The following is a 19,893-nucleotide window of genomic DNA, read 5'->3' as shown; positions in this document are numbered from 1 at the left end:
GGGTGAATGACAGTGTAAAAAGCACTTTTAGGGGTCTTACTCTATCACTGTAAAACAAATTATCAGTGAATTATAAAAAATCAAATAAATATATTTATATATTATAGTTCAGAGCATCTTATATTGGGGCAACTGTGGCTAAAAAATCTGTGACCTTTTGACGTTCACTAGTACAAAACAACCTAATTTCCGTCCACAGCCAAAGAAAACACTAAATGTCAGGAGGTTAAACAATGTTGTCAATGTCCAAATTCAATAATTCATAACACTGTTTTTGGCAAAGGTTGACATCATCTGGGGTTTTTATCAGAAAGGCGACAACAAACTATGCTCAGATTAGTGGAATAAGGATAACGGTCTATTCTTCCCGTTAAGGTCGGGAATAAGGAACTGGCTCCGCCCCCTCAGACCACTGGCATCCTGAATGTGGTCAGTCACAACTTTATCAACTTGTGTCTCCTTTGGAGAGTGATTGGCCAACCGCGTGCTACTCACTAAGTACACAATAACAACACTTTCCCATGTTTTCCTGGGTCAAATATTTGTATTACATTATATACATTATTACACACAAAGGCTTCAAACAGGATGCCAAATGTCTACACCAATGAACCCCAGCTGATCCGATTCTTGTATGAAAACCAGTTTTTTGTTGTTTTTTTAGTTGATATTATAATGCAAAACTAAGTCAACCAGACACACTTGTTTAGTGCCATTATGATGTAACATCTTAATAACAGAGGAACACACCGTTTTTCAATCAAGTAAAAAGCCCCCCCCAAAAAAAAAACAATAAGCACAACTTCAACACTAACACGCTTGTTTTGAAAAATGAATGCAGTGTCTTTACAGCCACGTCCCCCCCCAAAAAAAATAATGATATTTTGTGTTGAAATCGTCTCACACTTTGGCAGGCACTTCTGAATTTGCTGAATCTAAAGAGGTCTTTAGACGGCAGGCCCTCAGGAAAAGAACATGAACAACAAAAGACCCCGCTGCTTCTTTCCTCACTGCTATGTAATCAGAGGTATGTGGAAGTCTGCGCTGTCAAAGAGGAGAGGTCTTCTGACTGGAGAGGGATCCTTGTCAGTCTTGTGGAGTAGTTTAAACAGTCCGGTTCCGATGTTCATTGGAATCCCCATAATGATGCACTCGGACACACCTGGAACAGGAAGACGAGAACTGTTAAAGCCCAATTGGGACAAATGGTTCACTTCAATTTCACAACAGAGATGAAGCATCAATTTACCACAGACGGAGTCCTTTTGTCCAAAGTAGGCAGCGTCAAAGAGATGATCGGCTGTTTTCTCGAAGGACGCCAGCATAAGGACACTCTCCTTCATTTTGGCTAAACCGAACCTGGTGATTCCAAGGATCTCCCCCTTTATTGCCAAAAGACACACAGGTGAAATGACCTCTAACGACACTGAAGAAATATCAACATTTAGACTGGTCCTACCTTGTAGGACATGAGGTCTGCTAGAAGCATGACGTGACGCCGGTCGATGCTCATTCCGTGGTTCACCATGGTGTACTGAATCTCATTGATGATGGTGGATCTCGCCGCCTCAATACCCAAAGTCTTCTCAACCTAGAAAAATGCACAGGAAAGCTCGTTAAAAAGATGTTTGTTGTATTTTTAATCCAGCTGGTACCTGCGGTCAACATATAAACCACGTGGTCTTTCTGTCTTCGGACGACAGTTTCCAGATTTGTGCGTTCGGCCTCAACGAAGCAGCTCCAAGCAACAACAAAAAACTCAAACGTTGACCTAGCGTTGGTTAACAGGCTACATTGTCGTTTATATTCCTCCTGATATCTTACAAATAATATCAATGAGACATTAATAAGATGTTTAAAAACCAAAAGAGGAAGGAGAATAAGTTTATTTAAAAGAGTATTTTAAAAAAATTCTTCTGCATGTATGTGTCCTTTAACAAACTAATAAATCACAAGATCCAATTGGACATCACAAGCAACATCAGCCTGCAATACAAAACATTATAATCTTTATGAAGATAGGCTTTACCACAGGGCGGTTGCAATAAAGAACTCTAGTTATAGCTCGCTATACAGACTAATTTAGGACCTACATGGTGTTATACAACAAGTAAACTACTGCTATTTTTACACTGCAGTCATTAGTATTGTATTGTGTATGCATATATGTTGTATATATACATATATATTTTATATTGTACTTTGTATACTTTGCACAGTCATTGTATTATGTTTGTTTGTGTGTGTGTATATATATATACATATATGTTTAATTGTATATACATATATATAATTCATTTTGTATTTTATATTTTACTTGTATACATCTATATCTTTCATCCCTGTTATTTATATTTTATTCTCGTGTGTTTAGTTTATTGTGACGACAAATTTCTCCTTGGGGATTAATAATGTATCTATCTATCTATCTATCTATCCTTCAAACTCACTCAGCCGACACCGATATGTTGTTCCTATTGGTTTGTGTGAGAGCCGGTCGGCTTGCAGACTATCGTCTCCCATGGTGACAGGTTGACAGAAGATGGAGGCAGCTGTGGAACCAAATAAAGGACACATGCAGAGCTCTAACCCAAGCTTCTGCTCCCCGGGGGTCACGGATACCTCGTATGTGTTGTTTGAAGTGGTCCTGCTTCCATTCACTCCGTGAGTTGCCATGACGGCCCTCAAGTTGTCGCCCTCCACCAGGAGCTTGTACATGGTCTTGGTGCTCTGTTCGTCAATGTGAATGACCGCTCGGGAAACCTCCGGTATGCCCTGGACCACCACCTGCCCACGGGAAAAAAATACAAAAACAATGCACACGTTTACTTCTTTACACAGATTTGCACTTAAATGGCTCTTATTATGGTACTTTTGGAGTTCGACTATGTTGAGGAAATGTGACTTCCTGTATTCTTGTTGTTCTTAGTTTGTACTCTAGGTTGAAATGCACTTATTGTAAGTCGCTTTGGATAAAAGCGTCTGCTAAATGACATGTAATGAAATGTAAACTTCTTAATTCAGGGCAGGACCACTTCGATTAACATTCAGCGGCACACGTCCACACTGCTGTCGAAACAAACCGCGATTCAGTTTCACAGACGAGCAGATCATCACCTTCGGGAGATCCCCCTTCAAGGACTGCAGCACGTAGTACATGGAACTTTTGTTGTTCTCTCGCGGAGACACACACACCACCGCCTCGCCGTGCACAGCGATGTCTCCTGGCTTCACCCGCAGTTTAGACATGCAGATGGAGTAACGCACCGTTTCCGCATTTACCTGAAAGCCAAAAACGAAAATCAGAGCAAGGCCACCATAGTTATTTAATCATATTAACACACAACACAAAGCGCTAATCCATGAGGTGGCACAGTTAATGAGCTCCACTCGGCTGTCGCCATTGTTATCAAAGCAATAGAGCACTGGAAGAATCAGCCGTATTGGTAATAATAGCGTAGTAACCCTGGCGCTAACCCAAATATTCAATTGAATTAAAAGGATGACAGCTGTGTTTGTTTAGCGGCTATAGTGTGTGTACATGTGTTTGACTGTATGTGTGTGGACCCATGGGAAAACATCCAATGCGTATGCTGGTGCTAATGGAGATCCTCATTAAAAATAAAAAAAAATTACTGCTAAAACATCTGGGAGAGTAAATTGAAGCAGTGTCTCCATATTTGCAGTTCTCTTTGGTGAACCCGAATGACGGATAGAAATTACAGTCATAACTACAAAAATAAGACCCAGGTTGTAACCAACTATAATTCTTCTTTAATGAAAATAAATGGGTGATACATTTGAAATAGTCAGAATAAGAAGCCGTGGTACCTCCAGCCGCAGCAGCCTTATTCTCTCAAGAGACAATTTCACCAGGATGAAGCAATCATCTGGTAGAAAAACCTCCTCGATGTACTCGGAAATCTGAAGGGAAGCGAGAGACCGCGGCTTTATTAAAACACGTGTTCATCTACTGAACGACTCTACTGAAAGTCAATAGCGTCAATCTAATATCACCGATTAAATGACAGAAGGAAAGACATGTGCTGGTTTACCTCTCCGAGAAGAGTTTTCTCGATCCTTCCCTTCACCAGCCGGCCGAAGTCGGCGTTGTCTTCTACATCCATATGAGCCGTGATTATAGGAGTGCTGAGTGGTGAGTAGAGGACTTTCAATTGATTATTCAAAACAAATCGGGGGTTTTATTCATTAGTCTGACAAAAAGACAACCGATGTGGCCCAGTAGAGCTCATTAGGCTTAATTGTCAAATTCGAAACCATGGATGCGTCATTAAAAGTAAAAAAGAAAGATAAAAATGTCCAACGTGGTCATTCTTTTGATGCTCATATGACAGAGGGAACACAAGTATGTATAACGTACCTGATGTTCTTGGAGGCATTGATGATCTCTTTGATGCGAGGCACCCCCAGAGTGATGTTCATGGACGCCACACCAGCAAAGTGGAAGGTTTTCAGGGTCATCTGAGTCCCGGGCTCTCCGATGCTCTGGGCACACAGGGCCCCGACTGCTGAGCCGGGCTCCATCTGAGCTCTGTGCGAGGAAACGAACGACACAACCTCCATTCAACTGACAATCAAGAGAAACTTCATCATCATCATCATCATCATCATCTCAACAGCCCTCAGATGACGGTATAGAGAAGTGTGCACGTGGGGATAAGACAAGCCAGTAACAATCTACTACGGCATATAACTCAACATTTTTATTTATCTATTTAATATTTTAATTGAATCTGGGGAATAACATCACATTTTAAAATAGTAATATATATTTTTTTTTTAGGTCAAAGTCTGGTTTTAAAAATAACATTTCCAGTCTGGTTTGGATGCGACGACAAGCCGTCAGTCTGCCAACAACTACTGGACGGATTGTCACAGAAACCCCAGATGAACCATTAGGAAGCCGGATCATTTGGGGATCCAGTCTTTTATTCTGATGATGAATCGGATGGTTTCATTCACTTTAAGGATGACTGAAACCACTTGTTGTGTTTACAAATGAGTCCAACATGATGAGTGCCTTCCAGAAGGTGCTGACTGAAAATGCCTGCAGTTATCAGGCTTGTTTTCCACCGTTTGTTTCTTTACTTTCTTTTACCAGAAGCACATTTTAAAACTACCATCGTTCCAAGAATATATTGTTTACACTCATCTGCAGTTCAGCGTCTTCTTGCAGCATGAAACAAAACGTGTGTGTGTGTGTGTGTGTGGACATCTGCTCATTAAAAAAAAAAAAAAAAAAAAAGGTTTTGCTGAAAATGGGTATCAAGCACTGACAATGAGCAATATAATAAAATGAGGCTTTTTTTTTTTACCTCATGTACTTGTCTCTGCAGGTTTCAAGGAACTTCTCCAGTTGAGTGGGCGTGATGCGGTCCAGCTGATAGAGAACCTTGGGCTGCAATACAAAAGATGCCATTAGCAATTACGTTAGAGAAATAGCTGTGCTTCAGGATGATTTCGACACAATAATCCACGCTGTGCGGCGACCGTCTACCTCGCTGGTGCCGTTGTCGTGGATGCCGTACTTGGCTCTGGTCTTCTTGATCCTTTCTGAGATGCTCTTGATAAATTTCTTCATCTCCTACAGTCGAGGGAAAACAAATCAACCGTTTCACAGGTCAAGTCAAAAGGCTCATCAATATCTTTCAGAGCAAATGATGGCGTTTGACCACACTGTCATGGAGCTGTTAGATGTTACAGTAAAGGCAGGACCGATGCAAACTCCGAGTAAATCACGTTGAGCAATCTCTTGAAGAAAACAGACAAACACCGACATCGCTTTAAAGAGAGCGGTCCGATGTCAAAGCATGAGTCTAAGCACAATGACGCAGGCTTTTAAAATAGCAACAATGCGGTTTTTAAATACATTAGCGATAAGTTCCAGCTCTCGTTGACACAACATTCTCGAATCAGTTAAACCACAATTCAGCATGCTCGGTCACTATACCTCCAGGTACTTCTCTGAGCCTGTGTCAGTTAACTCCTTCACAAAAGGGGGGAAAGGTTCACATGAATTATTGCCAGCAAGTAACTGCATTAAATGGCTTTGACTCCATGTCAGTGGAATGTTAAATCTATTAACTACAGCAAAGAAAATCAATGCCATGTTATTTCCTCTTAGAGCACAGTATCAAAAACCAGAGGATACAAAATAATGTTTTTTGGAGGTGTTGCACCACAACCACAGGCGGTGTATCGATGCAACACGATGCAACTTCAGTCAAGAAGAGTAAAGAAAAATGATGATAATTTAATTAAAAGAAACATTTGAGGGATTGTTCAACCTTGATAGATACCTAGTAGTAAAAGTGTTGAGCTTTCCAGTTATTTCTATTTTTCGTAACCGCTTTCTACTGATCAGCTACACCACACTTCTAAGCACTTCCCCTTTGATTTAAAAGTTAACAGAATATATCTAGCAACCTTGTGACATACTTGGATGAGCCACACTCTCTCTCTCTAAACTTCTGCATTTTGTTCCCTTTTATTTCCATTGCAAGAAGGCAAGTAGTTGTGGAGCCCTCGTACCAAAGGGCTTTTCGTAAAAAATTAAAATGCATTAGAGGAAAAGTCGAACTTTGACTGAGATTGTGTTCCTACCTCCAAGAAGCCGTCTTTGCAGCACAAGAAGTCATTTCTCTTCGTGATGGAATCGGCGGTGAGGACCAGCTCGTTCTGACTGAGCGCAGGCTCGTCTGGACACGCGTAGATCGCCTGCGGGAGACGGAGGGGATCAAAAGGAGGTCATTAAGAGCATCTGAAACGGCTCACCTTAAAACACACACACACACACACACACACACAATAATGACTGGAACAGAATTATTTATGTCGTTATATTCCTATCTGCTCTCCATTTACTGGCAAGTGCTTTTTTAATAGATAACATCCCTACAATTGCTTGTACTATTTCTTGTCTTCAAACCTCTAATTACCTTACAGCATAGAAAGAGACACAAAGGACAGACGGAGTAAAACACACTTAATAATAATATTGGTATTTTCCTATGAATCAGAACTCCTTTGTCATTTGTAAAACACCTTGAATTGCCACCGTGTTTTAAATGAACCATTTAACTAAAATATCTTTCCGATAGAAAACTAAAAAACAACATGCAACAGATGGTTTTGCGGCCGAGCTCATTCTCTGGGATGAATCTCGTCTTGTGAGCACACTACCGATCACCACAGTCCCGGAGGTGATAACAGGTGGCATTCCAGGCTGATTGCAGACTGATTATCACACTGTACCAAATAGAAATGACAGAAACGCCTGTGAACTACAATATCTATTCTTGAATACAGTTATAAAAAAGTCAAATTCTTACAAACTGAGATGGTTCTCTTTATTAATAATTAATTAAATAAATAAAAACAGCGTTTTGTGTTTTTTTAACTGATAATCTTTGAACAAATAAGTTGTTTTACTACCTTGTGCGCAAACATTCCGAGATAAACTAACTGTAAACAGCACCAGAAAACATTCATTTGGTTTTTGTGGTTGTCTCCCATTTAGTATTTTATTATTTCTCAGTATTGGATTATTTCTCAGTTAATTGGAGCGGGATAGAGGCTCTAATCAAATAAATGATTATGTCGAACATGTCCAATAAATAAGAGTCAACATGAGACAAGAGCTGGAGGTGAATCTCCAGTTGACCCGAACATTCATTCTCACTATTAATCGAATAACTCAGCCCACCAGATCACTTTCCTACTAGGAAAATTAATTTAAACTTAATGCAATTTGATTAATGTGCATGTAAATGCTGAACGATTTCTCGGAAAAGGAATTTGCTGCTGGCTCCTGGGTGCATGTTCACATGAAAAGCTTCTCTGGTAATGAGCTGCTTCTAAAGCTGGCAGTTAGCTTCTCCCAGCAGGAAACTCCTGTTGTTCTCCCAGAGCACTGTCATAAAGTAGTCCATGAATGTTGAGACACGGACACACGAGACCAAACAAAGCAAGAGTACTGACAGGATACTATACTCATGGTTTGCACGCGTGTTTGTCTAAGCGCAGGCGTGTGTGCGCAGGGAGGCGTCCGTGTGGACGGGTTTCAAGTGTGAGAAAGAAAACGACAGGAAAGAGGAAAGAAAAAAGCAAAGCAAAGCACTTCCAAAAACTATCCTCTCACCCGGATGTTGTCGAGGACTCTCTTAAACTCCAGCGGCTCGTCCTTTCCCTCCATGGCAGCTGGATCCAGACCATCGCCGCCATAAATGAACTGGATGATGTCGCCGGTGGAGCTGCGTACCGTCAGGTCGTACTGTGAGCACAGATCCTCCAGGGACTTCACCAGACGCCTCTGTCCAAGCAAGCACAAGCAGGAACACACGATATATCACAGGGACATGTGACGGACGCATGACACAAACATCTGCACCGACCTGCGCGTATACTCTTGGTTCAGCCATATATGTGAAAATAAGTCAGAGATGCAGCTTAATTAGGTGCTCTGTTATTTAAACTCTAATGTTTCATTTGCGAACATCAATTATGCAACAAAGAATCCATATTTGATTAAATTAGTCATTTAATTAATTTAACATGCGCGTCCACCGAATGCAAATTTACCAATTCCATCCTCCAGATGTGAGGGCTTCTGCTTTTCAGTGAACCATTTTAGATTTAATGTCTTTGGGTTTAGGACTGTTGGTATGTCCTGGGTATTTTATCATGTTTAGACAAAAATTTGAAATTCGAAAGATGGAAAAGTATTAGTGGTAAGGGTTAACCAAAACAGTGAAGTTACGGGTCAGACAACTAAACATTCATTTGAAACTCCTAATAAAGCTCTGTAAAGTCGAGGGACGCCAAATATTTAGATAATAAAGATTTAAAATACAAATATTTAAAGTGGCACCACATATGTAATTTTGAATTCTTAATTATTTTATCTTAATTATGAATGCCTATTTGAAGAACTATCTGACAATATAAACCCTGCGTTGACTGCCCCTCTACAGCAGTCCGTATTTGGTGTTTTTGAAAAAGAATTTGATCTCAAAGAAGATGATGGACTGGACAGGGATATGTTGTCAAACAAAGAAATATAAGAAGTTGAAACCCCCTCAGGCTTTACCTGCATGTATCCAGTCTCTGCAGTTTTTACAGCAGTGTCCACCAGACCTTCACGGCCAGCCATGGTATGAAAAAAGAACTCAGTGGGCGTCAGGCCAGAGTAGAAGCTGTCGGCCACAAAGCCTTTAGCAGCAGGCAGCTGGAGAGAAAAACAGAAAGCCATCAGCAGGAGAGCTGAGGATTCTTGAAACATGTCAAATTGATATATATGTATGTGTGTGTGTCGATTTGGTGCTGTCCTCGGTACTGAAATAGAGTGGAGGAGCCCCCCCCCCCCCTGGATAAACAAAGATATAAGTAGAGAGATAACAGAAATGTAATGCAGGGATGCTTTTAGATTTAGCCAATCAGAGGTTGGAATAACATAATGAGGACTTAATGCAAATGATCAACGTCAGAAAACCTTCGGATGAGATTGAGTCACAGAGAGACCACACACACACACACACCATACTTACAATCACACACCAGAATTCAAATCAGTCAATAAAAACAAGACACATTGGACATGTAATGTGTGGTTAAATAAATGAATGGGTTCTTACTTTTGAATGCTTTTCAAAGTGAGGCAGGGAGCGATTCTCAAATCCATCAGGTACTCGAGAGCCACTTATGGCCTGCTGGCCCACACAGGCAATCATCTGGGAGATATTAATGAAAGACCCTGTATGTATATTAAGAGGAAATAGATTAAACAAGAAATTAATAATAATGAAAACAGAACAAGCATATAAATTCCCAAAACACATATTGGAGCAAAAGAAAAGCTTTATAATTTAGTTAATTACTGCAAAACCACTAATGAGTATTAAACCTGTTCACTTGAGTATTTGTTCAATCGACACACATCTGTTTATAATTTAGAAGGCGACTTGATGTTTGCTGCAGTTTAAGAGTTAAAGAAGGTCCTCTTCTTACGAGAATGCGCTGCTGACTCACTCCAAGTTTTAAATGCAGAAAACCTTCAGACTTTTTCAGTTTCAAACTGAAAAAGTTTTAGTTACATGCACAAATGAGTTGGAAACCGATTTACTTGATTTAATGTTGTCCTTGCAAACATCTGTTTTTATGTATCGGCACAACTTGTTATTCACAGTTAATTACATTGAAGAAGGTCCACTTTCAACGAGGACAGCTCGGAAAAAAATTGAATGAGCTATTGACTACTTTTAAGCAGAAGCTGCAGTCATGTAAATAGCTGTATCTGTGATTGAAACACAGTACTTTGTATCCTACAATGAAGCCACAATCATCTTTTGAAAAAAAAACCTCCATCAATGTTCCAACTCAATTCAATTCAGTTTATTTTATATAGCCCAAGATCACAAATGAGCCTCAGTGGGACTCATACAACTCACTCAACCCATTTTGGAGGTAATGTAAGTTCAGTTTTCCAGCTTGTATTTGGAGGTTGCTGTCAGAGTAACAAAGTCTTAACCGGTTTAAAAAGATAATTGCCTCAGCATTTACAAAGTACAACTTATAATCCAAAATAAAGATAAGCCTTAAACGTAGATTGCATTATGATTCAAGTTTCCTTTCCAGAGACCTTACCTTTGGAGCCGCAAAGAGCCATGATGAGGGGGCTGTTGCTCTTGTCCAGCTCCCTGAGGCAGGCGCTACCTGCTCGATCTCTGATGACGGACAGCTCTCTCAAGATGAGAGCCTATTGAGAAAGACATCCTGAATAAAAACACCCTCGGTGGACGACAAACAGGCAAAACAAAGGAAACTAGAATGGGCACTCGGTAGAGTGCATACTTTCGCATATCACAAGATTGGGCATTGAATTCTGATCATTTTGGCATTAGTTGCATGCCAATTGGATAAAAATTGACCGTGCTATGGTAAAAAGAAGATTTTGACCTATCCATGACCTTGACCTTGACCCGATTGATCCCAAAATCTAATCAAATGGTCCCTGGATAATAACCAATCATCCCACCATATTTCATGAGATTCAAGAAGATGTTGACCTTTTCATGACCTTGACCTTTGACCCGATCAATCCCAACATCTAATCAAATGGTCCCCGGATAATAACCAATCATCCCACCAAATTTCATGCGATTCGGTTTAAAACTTTTTTTGTTATGCGAATAACACGCATACAAATAAATAAATAAATAAACAAACTAGAATGGGCACTCGGTAGAGCGCATACCTTCGCATATCACAAGATTGGGCATTGAATTATGAACATTTTGGCATTAGTTGCATGCCAATTGGATAGAAATTGACCATGCTATGGTAAAAATAAGATGTTGACCTTTCCATGACCTTGACCTTTGACCCGATTGATCCCAAAATCTAATCAAATGGTCCCCGGATAATAACCAATCATCCCACCAAATTTCATGCAATTCGGTTTAAAACTTTTTTTGTTATGCGAATAACACGCATACAAATAAATACACGGCGATCAAAACATAACCTTCCGCATTTTCAATGCGAAGGTAACAACGATGTTGTTAACCGTGCGGGAAGCCTTTTGAAACCTATTCTACACACAGTAGTAAACTGTGTGTAGACTGCCTTTTCAATATCATACGGTGTTCGTTTCTTGAGAAAAGAGTCAGTGTTTTGGTGAGCACATGCTCCTCTGAGGGCTGAAAGGACTCTGTGAATGTAAAGTGTATTAAGTGTGCAAACAGTAATCTAGACGAGACATGCAAAGAAGTTAAAGTGAAATCTGTTTATTGCAGCACTGTAATGTTTGTCTATATACTTCTGAGATCAAGCGACCAACCTCCGAAATTTTAATTAATATTTAACGGCCTTTCAAGTTAACCGGCTGGTTCTTCTGCAACAGGAAGTCTGTCACGCCACTGATGATTCACCCTTTGGTGGGAATATTTAGTTAGTGCCATGAGGGGAGGCGCTGTCAGTTTCAAATGAAGATATTAAAACGAAAGACTTTAAATGGTTGACTAAATGGCCTGCAGCAGTGAGGATCCAGATACTTATGTTCATAATCCACAGACGTTCATGTTGACCCTGAAAAAATATGCATGCACGCCTACCTCCAGAGTCTCCTCTGCGGTGCATCCTGGCTGCTGCGGCAACTTGCCGGTGCGTAGAGCTTCGATGTAATCGTCACACTTAGCGTAACCTTCATCAAGCAGGTCCTGTTTGGCCTTCAGCAGACCCTGGCCCGGGGTCACGTCGCCAATGCCAATAGAAAAGCCTCGGTTGGCTGAAAGTTGAGGGGTGTAAGAAATTCAATAAATAAAAAAAATCAACTGAATTTACAATCATCTTTATAGATTATCCAGGTTGCTGAACGGTTTTCAACTGTTGACAAACGATTTTAAATGATCTAATGCAGGGGTGCTCAATACGTCGATCGCGATCTACCAGTCGATCGCGGCGTAGTATTGGGAGATCGCATGACATTAAAAAAAATTGGCCCGCCCCCCTGTAATTTTCTCTATAGCGCCAAATTACAGCAGAAGTCATTTAAGGTCTCTTTTCTGAAAGAGCACGTCTTTGTTCTTTTATTAAACTAAACAGCCGTCTGTTATTGATCGTCTCTTCACACCAGCATGTCATTTCTGTCTCTACGTGTCGCGTTAACACTTCTCGGCTCTCCATCTCGCGCGCCGCAGAGCTCCGATGCCGGCGTGTCTGCGCGCATCGGGACGGAGCAACAACAACAAAAAGTCACTTGCACCTACTTAGATACACCGGAGTGAGTCTCGCCAGGCGAGACATGGCGTTGGCAGCCTCCTGCTGTCCCCAGTCTCTCAGCAGGATGTAGAAGATGTTGTTCTTAGAGCCTGACCCCAAGGTGCCTTTGTCCAGAGAACCACACATCAGCTCACTGTTGTGGATCACCACAACTGGAAATGTGACCAGAAAATGTGAGAATTAGTACCATTAGGTGACAGAAACAGGATAGAAACACAGCGCGGTGCTCGCTCAGAGACACCTGGTGCTGTTTGAGAGGGTTGCCGAAGGCCGAAAGACATTCGGCTTTGAAGAATTCCTTGTGGCTGGACTTTTTTATTCAGCATGTGATTTATTTCAATGGTTGAGCGAATGAAAAAAAGTAGGGTGACTTTTTTAAGAAAGACAAAAACTACCAGGGATGGTTATTATTTTCAGTATCATCATTTATCAACTTCCACTGGAACATAAACTGATCAAAAACCACGACAACTAACTTTTGATTTCCCTTTTTTTGTTTGCTGTAACACAGAGCTTTGGAACACAGTCCAGTGCATTGCACATTGTCCTTTTAAATTTATATTCCTTCCGGATACATTTTTCAAAATGATATTTTTGTTCAATTGTATTGTTTTAAAATCATCCAGCTATTGTGTCTCCTCGTAAAATCTCATCAGAAAAGTGTTTACCCGTGAATTGAAACAACATGCTGTTAAGATCTCTCTCTCACTCTTATGAAATGGTTCTATACATTCACGACCTGCCAAATAGAACCTTTTCATTTGGTGTGTTTCGTGGACTGTTGAAGAAACTCACATGAGTCGTTGAAGCAGAGATCCTCTCCCTTGCCACAGTACTGTTTGCCTTTGGTCCGCAGGTTCGCCTTCACTGGACACTCCTTGTTTGGCTTCAGAATGAGGCTGAAGATCTGTTTGCCCGTCCACAGAGCCATGGGCTAATGGACACACACAGCAAAAACATTAGTGCCAGGCCACAAACAGAGAGTTACGTAACAAGCTCCCCAGGGTGCAGTACCTTCATGATAGCCGGGCGGGGGAGAGAGATCTTGACTTTTTCATCTTGGTCCACAAGGATTGAAGCGATTAACTGACAGGATTTTGCTCTCTCAAAGAAGGTGTCCTTCAGTGTCAAGAGGTAAGCCCCTAGGAGGTGGAAAACGGGTATTAAATTAAATTCAGGCACTCAAACTCGTGTCAAGTTAATTTTTTTAAAAGGTGCATTCAAGCCATGATTCTTTTTTCCACGAGCAAAGTCATTTAAATCGTATTAAACACAACTGTTTACCAAAAAGAAATGTACGCTACTATTGATGGAGTTATATTACTCTCCTTACTGAACAAAACACACAAAAAACGATCAAAATTTATTTCATTATATCCTCCTGTAAGTCAGAGCACCAGAAGCCTCACACCACATAAAAGCAGACTGCTGTGAATGATTGCCACAGCTCACTGCACTGACCTGTCAGAAAGTCCTGAATGGCAGCAATCAGCGGTTCGCCATTTCTTGGAGTGACAAAATTGGCTTTTGTCTGGAAAATAAGATAATTAGTTTTAAAGTGCAGCAATTTTCTACGAACACCGGTATTCCAAAAAATATCTTTTCACTGCTGAATGTCAACTCTGACAGGTGTGTGTATATCACAATGGACCACATGTGTTGTGAGGGTATATACCCCCATCAGGACGAGGGCCTCGGCTTTGGCTTCTTCAGTCTGAGGCAGATGAAGGTTCATTTCATCACCGTCAAAGTCGGCATTGTATGGGGTGCACACACACTCGTTGAACCGAAACGTCCTGTGAGGTTTGACTTTGGCCTGTGCATTTGAGAAAGAAGAAAAAATGATCACAACGGTTTATTCAAACTTTGGATCACTAACTTTTTTAGTTTGGTTTACTTGGACAGATAAACTGTCTAAGGCCCCGCTAACTTGAATTATCTATTTTGTTCCAATCTGTCACAAATCGGTGTACAACAAATAGTATCTTGTGTTCAAAAGAGATTTACAGTTATTATAAGAGCATACAAGTGCATAGAGGCTACTTTTGATTCCTCCTGTCTTCCATCACCTGTAAAAACATCCCTTCCCATTTAACAGGTAAAAGCAGCGGCTTTCCCTTCAAATTGCTTTAAAAGTACAGCAAGAGCTGTAAACCAATAAAAGAAAACACGCTAAATCGAAGCATGGGAGAAGTTTAACAACCAAGTTTAATCACCCAGAATGGTAAAAAGTTGAAACATTTAAAAAAAAAACATGAATTTATCACAAATATCAGGAAGTAAGTTAGCAAGTTTTAAACTAAGCTTACAATGTGGGCCATGATGCTGAGTTTGTGCAGGGAGGGTTGTCGATTGAAGAGGACGATGTCTCCGTCCATCAGATGCCTTTCCACCACGTCCCCAAACCTCAGCTCTTGAGCGATCTTCTCACGGTTTCCGTATTTCAAAAACCTGACCGAACAAAAAGATACACTTTTTGTGGTGAACCACATCAAGACATTACTGATTATATTTTTGCATAAGAATCCGCAAGCCTAACCTTTTCAACTGTGTGTGACGATTCTGGATAAAGTTGGCTCCGGGATGAACCTCAGGACCGCTGCGGACCAGTTTCCTCAGTAACTCCAAATTGGCTTTGGTCACCTATAACATAGTGTCACATTTAGCTTGAGTTCTGCTATGGGAGTGGTAGTCTAGTTTAGTTTACAGAGGCTTACCTTTTCTGGGTACGTCAGGATTTTGGCCACATGCACGGGGACGGCCACCTCATCAATCCTCAGGTTTGGGTCGGGGGAAATTACAGTTCTGCTAGAGAAGTCCACTCTTTTTCCTGAGAGGTTTCCTCTGAATCGACCTGAATTTGAATAGGAACTAACTCAGTTACTGTAATTTAAAATGTGCACTTCTGTTCAGTTTCCTTCACTCAATTGTATAAGCCGAGTACAAAATTAATACCTGCCAAGTGACACATTACTTAACTAGAACGGGCACTCGGTAGAGCGCATACCTTCGCATATCACAAGATTGGGCATTGAATTATGAACATTTTGAACATTAGTTGCATGGCAATTGGATAAAAATTGACCGTGCTATGGTAAAAAGAAGATTTTGACCTTTTCATGACCTTGACCTTTGACCCGATCAATCCCAAAATCTAATCAAATGGTCCCCGGATAATAACCAATCATCCCACCAGATTTCATGCGATTCGGTTTAATATTTTTTTTGTTATGCGAGTAACACGCATACAAATAAATAAATGGCGATCAAAACATAACCTTCCGCATTTTCAATGCGACGGTAAAAATGTGTCTTGGGGGTTTAAATTGAGAAGCATACCTTGTTTCCCTTTAAGTCTCTGCACAAAGCCTCTGGTCCATTTCTTAGGTGCCATGTTGAGGGGGATGCCAGAAAGCTCGCTGTTGAAGTAAAGAGCACACTGCAGCTGGAGGAAGTCCCAGTCCTCCATGATCATCTGGGTCTTTGCCCCCGTCACACGATGCTAATTGATGTAAAAAAAACAATTTCAGTTTGTTAATGTGGGCCATCTCCATGGAATGTAATTAAATAACTGCATTCAAGAATGTTTTTGTTGTCGTGTGGCTGATGATTAACTTTAGATCAGGGCTCAACTGTCATCACATTACAACACTGAGCCGCTTTTCCTTTGTTAGTATGTGTTGAGAAGGCTACTTTAGAGACAAGGAAAGAGATTTCCTTATTTAAAGAATACATTACACGCAGAGCAGTACACACAGGACGATGTGATGGCAACTGGAGGCTGCTGGACACTGAATTAATGTTGTGCTCTGCTAAAGGATGATATCAGTCGTTTATAGCAACTTGCCCACTGCTGCTCATTGAAGTAAATTTAACTTCGAGCCCTCTTGTAGTCTGAAGTTTACAGTCCCTACAAATGACCTGTACAGGACAGAAGGCAAGTAGCCACCATCAATAGAAGATGCCAACCTTTTTGATGACATCGTTGAGGAAGATTATTTCTGTGAGCTTCATGGTGAGGTCATCCTCGTTGGTGCCCGACTTCAGGTCGCTGACCACAGAGGGTCGTATGCAGAGCGGAGGCACCAGGAGGCGGGTGAGAATGAGGTCTGCGGGTTTCCCTGACTCAGGGTTCATCAGCAGCAGGGGAATGTCTTCTTGGGAAATCCTCTTAAACATCTCCAGCACCACCAGAGGGTTCAGGTTTTCCTGGAGAGAAAATAATAATAATAATAATCATAATAATAATAATAAAGGACAAATACAAGTTTATCAGTCTTTTTTGAAGATATACACTCCCGTTCAAAAGTTTGGGGTCACTTAGAAATGTCTTTATTTTTCAAAGAAAAGCACTGTTTTTTCAATAAAGATAACATTAAATTAATCAAAAATACACTTGATACATTGTTAATGTGGTAAATTAATATTCAAGGTGGAAACGTCTGGTTTCTAATGAAATATCTCCAGAGGTGTATAGAGGCCCATTTCCTTCAACTATCACTCCAGTGTTCTAATGGTACATTGTGTTTGCTAATCGCCTTAGAAGACTAATGACTGATTAGAAAACCCGTGCAATTATGCTAGCACAGCTGAAAACAGTTATGCTGGTGATATAAACTATACAACTGGCCTTCCTTTGAGCTTGAAGTTTGTAGAACAAAATTAATACTTCAAATATTAATCATTATTTCTAACCTTGTCAATGTCTTGACTACATTTTATATTCATTTGATAAATAAAAGTGTGATTTTTCATGGAAGACACAAAATTGTCTGGGTGACTCCAAACTTTTGAACGGTAGTGTAATACATATTTTTATGATATTGTATAAAACGTTTGTCTTCATTTGGTCAAATATGCTAAACTTCTCAATAATAGAATAAGACTAATGGTGCGTTCACAAAAAAAGCAACGCTTTCGGTGCGAGCGCTATTTGTGCCGCCCAGCGGATGTTCGTTTTATTCTCACCCATTCGCATATATGCATCGACTTTGCATGAAACTACCCGTTGCGAAATATTCGCAACACTTTTGGTGTAAACGCCCCACGAGAACCTAACCAAACATTCAAAGTCAACTAAAAACACTTGTTTCATTCATAGACAAAAACACATTGAGGTTTGATACCTCGCCCTACTTCTGATGTACCTTTTTGTCTCCCGCATGCTCATCACTTTCCATACCACAGCGTGGCAAAACTTAATGACACAAACCGCAAAGTCAGTGCGAAAGAGTGTAAAAAGTTCACCTGTGCTCTGGTCAGCAACGGTTCCACCACTTTGTTGTGCTCAATCGCAGTATCAAAGGACTGCAGGAACTCGGACACAAAAGCATCCACCACCTTCTTGGTAGTTTTATACTTCTCATGGATGATCTTAAGCAGACCACACTTTTTCACTGGTCCTGCAGACAAAAAGAGACACATGAAGTTTCTCCAATTATGACATTATGATGGAATGCACAAAAAGCTGTTGTTCAAAAGTAAGTATAAAAAAATTAGATCTCTCTTTTCACCATTGAATGCTGAACAACTCAGACAGATTGTCCTTTTGCGACACTTATCAGAGATCTTCTTCTTCAGCCCTCGTTTCTGGAGATAGGGCAGGTTGGGCTTTTTCAAGAAATCCATGAACTGCAGTTTCTCGTCTTTCGTCAGCATTATGCTTGAGCATGTCTTACAAATCATCTGGAGAAATTAAGAAATACCACATGACAATCAGGGTGTTGACACATTGTCTCACAGAAATGCTGACATTTAATAATAATACATTTGCGAAATGCAAAAGTTGTATAACACTATAATAAAAGCTTGATAAACATGATCTTAAATGATGATGTATACACATATTCACAAGAAATACGCAATACAATATATTCTACCTGTTCCAATTGTGATACTCTAGTGACACCTATAGGAAAAACACATGTTTGCTTGTTGCATTACAAATATCTTGTTAAAATCAACTTCTGGACCTTCTTGCTGAATTTTAGTCACCCTATTTATTTACGCCAACTGTCTGATATTGTCTTCCATAATGTATAAGACCCTGAAATGAATAACCCACTGTGGATTACCTTGATATTACATTAGACTGTGAACTTGCCTGTAAGATTCCTATGATGGCTTTAAAATAGCCAACATGAAAACATGGAAGCTCCAGATCCAAGTAGCCATAATGTCCCAAACAATCTGCCAGATTCTTCCCACATGTCAAACACGGTCTGTCTTTCTCACTGGTGCCCTGCAGGAAAAATGAGAAGAGCGGGATGAAGCCTGCAGAATGATGACGGACTACTGCGACATGAAGTCATATCAGAAATGGGCGACGACATTATTGCATGTTGGTTTCTTGGAGAGTGTTTTCACGTATCACTGCAAACATGTGTGTGCATGTCATACCATGCGGTGGTCCAACACTCCATACGGCAATGGGGTGTGTTTGGTGTCTTGGCTGTACAAATTCTTGCTGACCACCTGGATGTGGGCCTGCTGACGCATCTGTTCAGCAGATTTCATCCCAAAGCAGATGTGGCTTCTGTGAACAAATATAAAGCAAACACAATAAACAAGTGCACAGTGACACATATCTGAAGTAAACTAATTAAAAACTATATTTGTGTATGGGTACTACATCGCAATATATGGGTACTACATCGCAATACCACAGATCATCATCAATATCGATTTGAATGTTTTGATTGATGTTTAAAACAGCATCAGACAATAACGTCTCTTTAATCAACACGTGTAGCACAGCAGACGTTAACACACACAGGTCAACATCTCTGAATCAATATGGGCGTTTGATGGGGGCAATGTATACTTTTTATTATGAAAAACGAGGTCGGCAATTGTAGCCACATTGCAAGCTCACACTGGCTAACCGGCGAGCTAACTAGTTCCAGCGAGCAAGCTAAAAGTGTTCCTATACTCACATTTTCTTGGCCACATCCGTCTCTCTGAACTGCTCCTTCACCATTTTGGCAGCTTCTCCTTGACAAACAACACTAATAAATACACTGTGTTGTACTCATCACAGCGGACCAGGCGTGTGCTTGCAGCACGATGTCACTTCACTTTCCCCACGTTCAAATG

At 40.6% G+C, this 19,893-nt stretch overlaps 1 protein-coding gene across 2 annotated transcripts; it reads right to left on the bottom strand.

Moving 5' to 3' along the window:
• Positions 1-522: 522 nt before the first annotated feature.
• polr3a (polymerase (RNA) III (DNA directed) polypeptide A) lies at positions 523-19,875 on the bottom strand. Of its 2 annotated transcripts, XM_056430153.1 has the most exons (31): positions 19,734-19,875; positions 19,198-19,333; positions 18,902-19,039; positions 18,312-18,483; positions 18,046-18,200; positions 16,768-17,007; positions 16,138-16,300; positions 15,516-15,652; positions 15,338-15,441; positions 15,108-15,249; positions 14,474-14,614; positions 14,260-14,329; positions 13,813-13,940; positions 13,594-13,732; positions 12,786-12,950; positions 12,132-12,304; positions 10,663-10,774; positions 9,654-9,772; positions 9,110-9,247; positions 8,162-8,332; positions 6,625-6,738; positions 5,519-5,605; positions 5,337-5,419; positions 4,382-4,552; positions 4,056-4,149; positions 3,832-3,924; positions 3,118-3,282; positions 2,623-2,787; positions 1,460-1,591; positions 1,250-1,382; positions 523-1,162 (listed from the first exon to the last, which is right to left on the bottom strand). In XM_056430153.1, exons 1-31 carry the CDS (start codon positions 19,775-19,777, stop codon positions 1,014-1,016), a joined length of 4,173 nt encoding a protein of 1,390 aa, XP_056286128.1. In that variant the 5' UTR covers positions 19,778-19,875; the 3' UTR covers positions 523-1,013. The 2 variants fall into 2 exon arrangements, with proteins under 2 accessions (XP_056286128.1, XP_056286129.1); XM_056430154.1 differs by lacking the exons at positions 18,902-19,039; positions 19,198-19,333; positions 19,734-19,875 and adding an exon at positions 18,678-18,817.
• Between the last annotated feature and the right edge of the window lie 18 nt (positions 19,876-19,893).

The sequence above is a fragment of the Pseudoliparis swirei genome, chromosome 13 (genome assembly GCF_029220125.1).
Source record: "Pseudoliparis swirei isolate HS2019 ecotype Mariana Trench chromosome 13, NWPU_hadal_v1, whole genome shotgun sequence".
Lineage (NCBI taxonomy): Eukaryota > Metazoa > Chordata > Actinopteri > Perciformes > Liparidae > Pseudoliparis > Pseudoliparis swirei.
This window is presented reverse-complemented; position numbering and strand designations above follow the sequence as displayed.

Excerpts from the sequence above, each read along its gene's own strand:
- polr3a (XM_056430153.1), bottom strand. The coding sequence starts at position 19,777 with ATGGTGAAGGAGCAGTTCAGAGAGACGGATGTGGCCAAGAAAAT. Across the intron at positions 15,653-16,137 it reads GAGACTTAAAGGGAAACAAG|GTCGATTCAGAGGAAACCTC; the intron begins GTATGCTTCTCA and ends ATTCAAATTCAG. Across the intron at positions 3,283-3,831 it reads TAAGGCTGCTGCGGCTGGAG|GTAAATGCGGAAACGGTGCG; the intron begins GTACCACGGCTT and ends TTTGGCTTTCAG.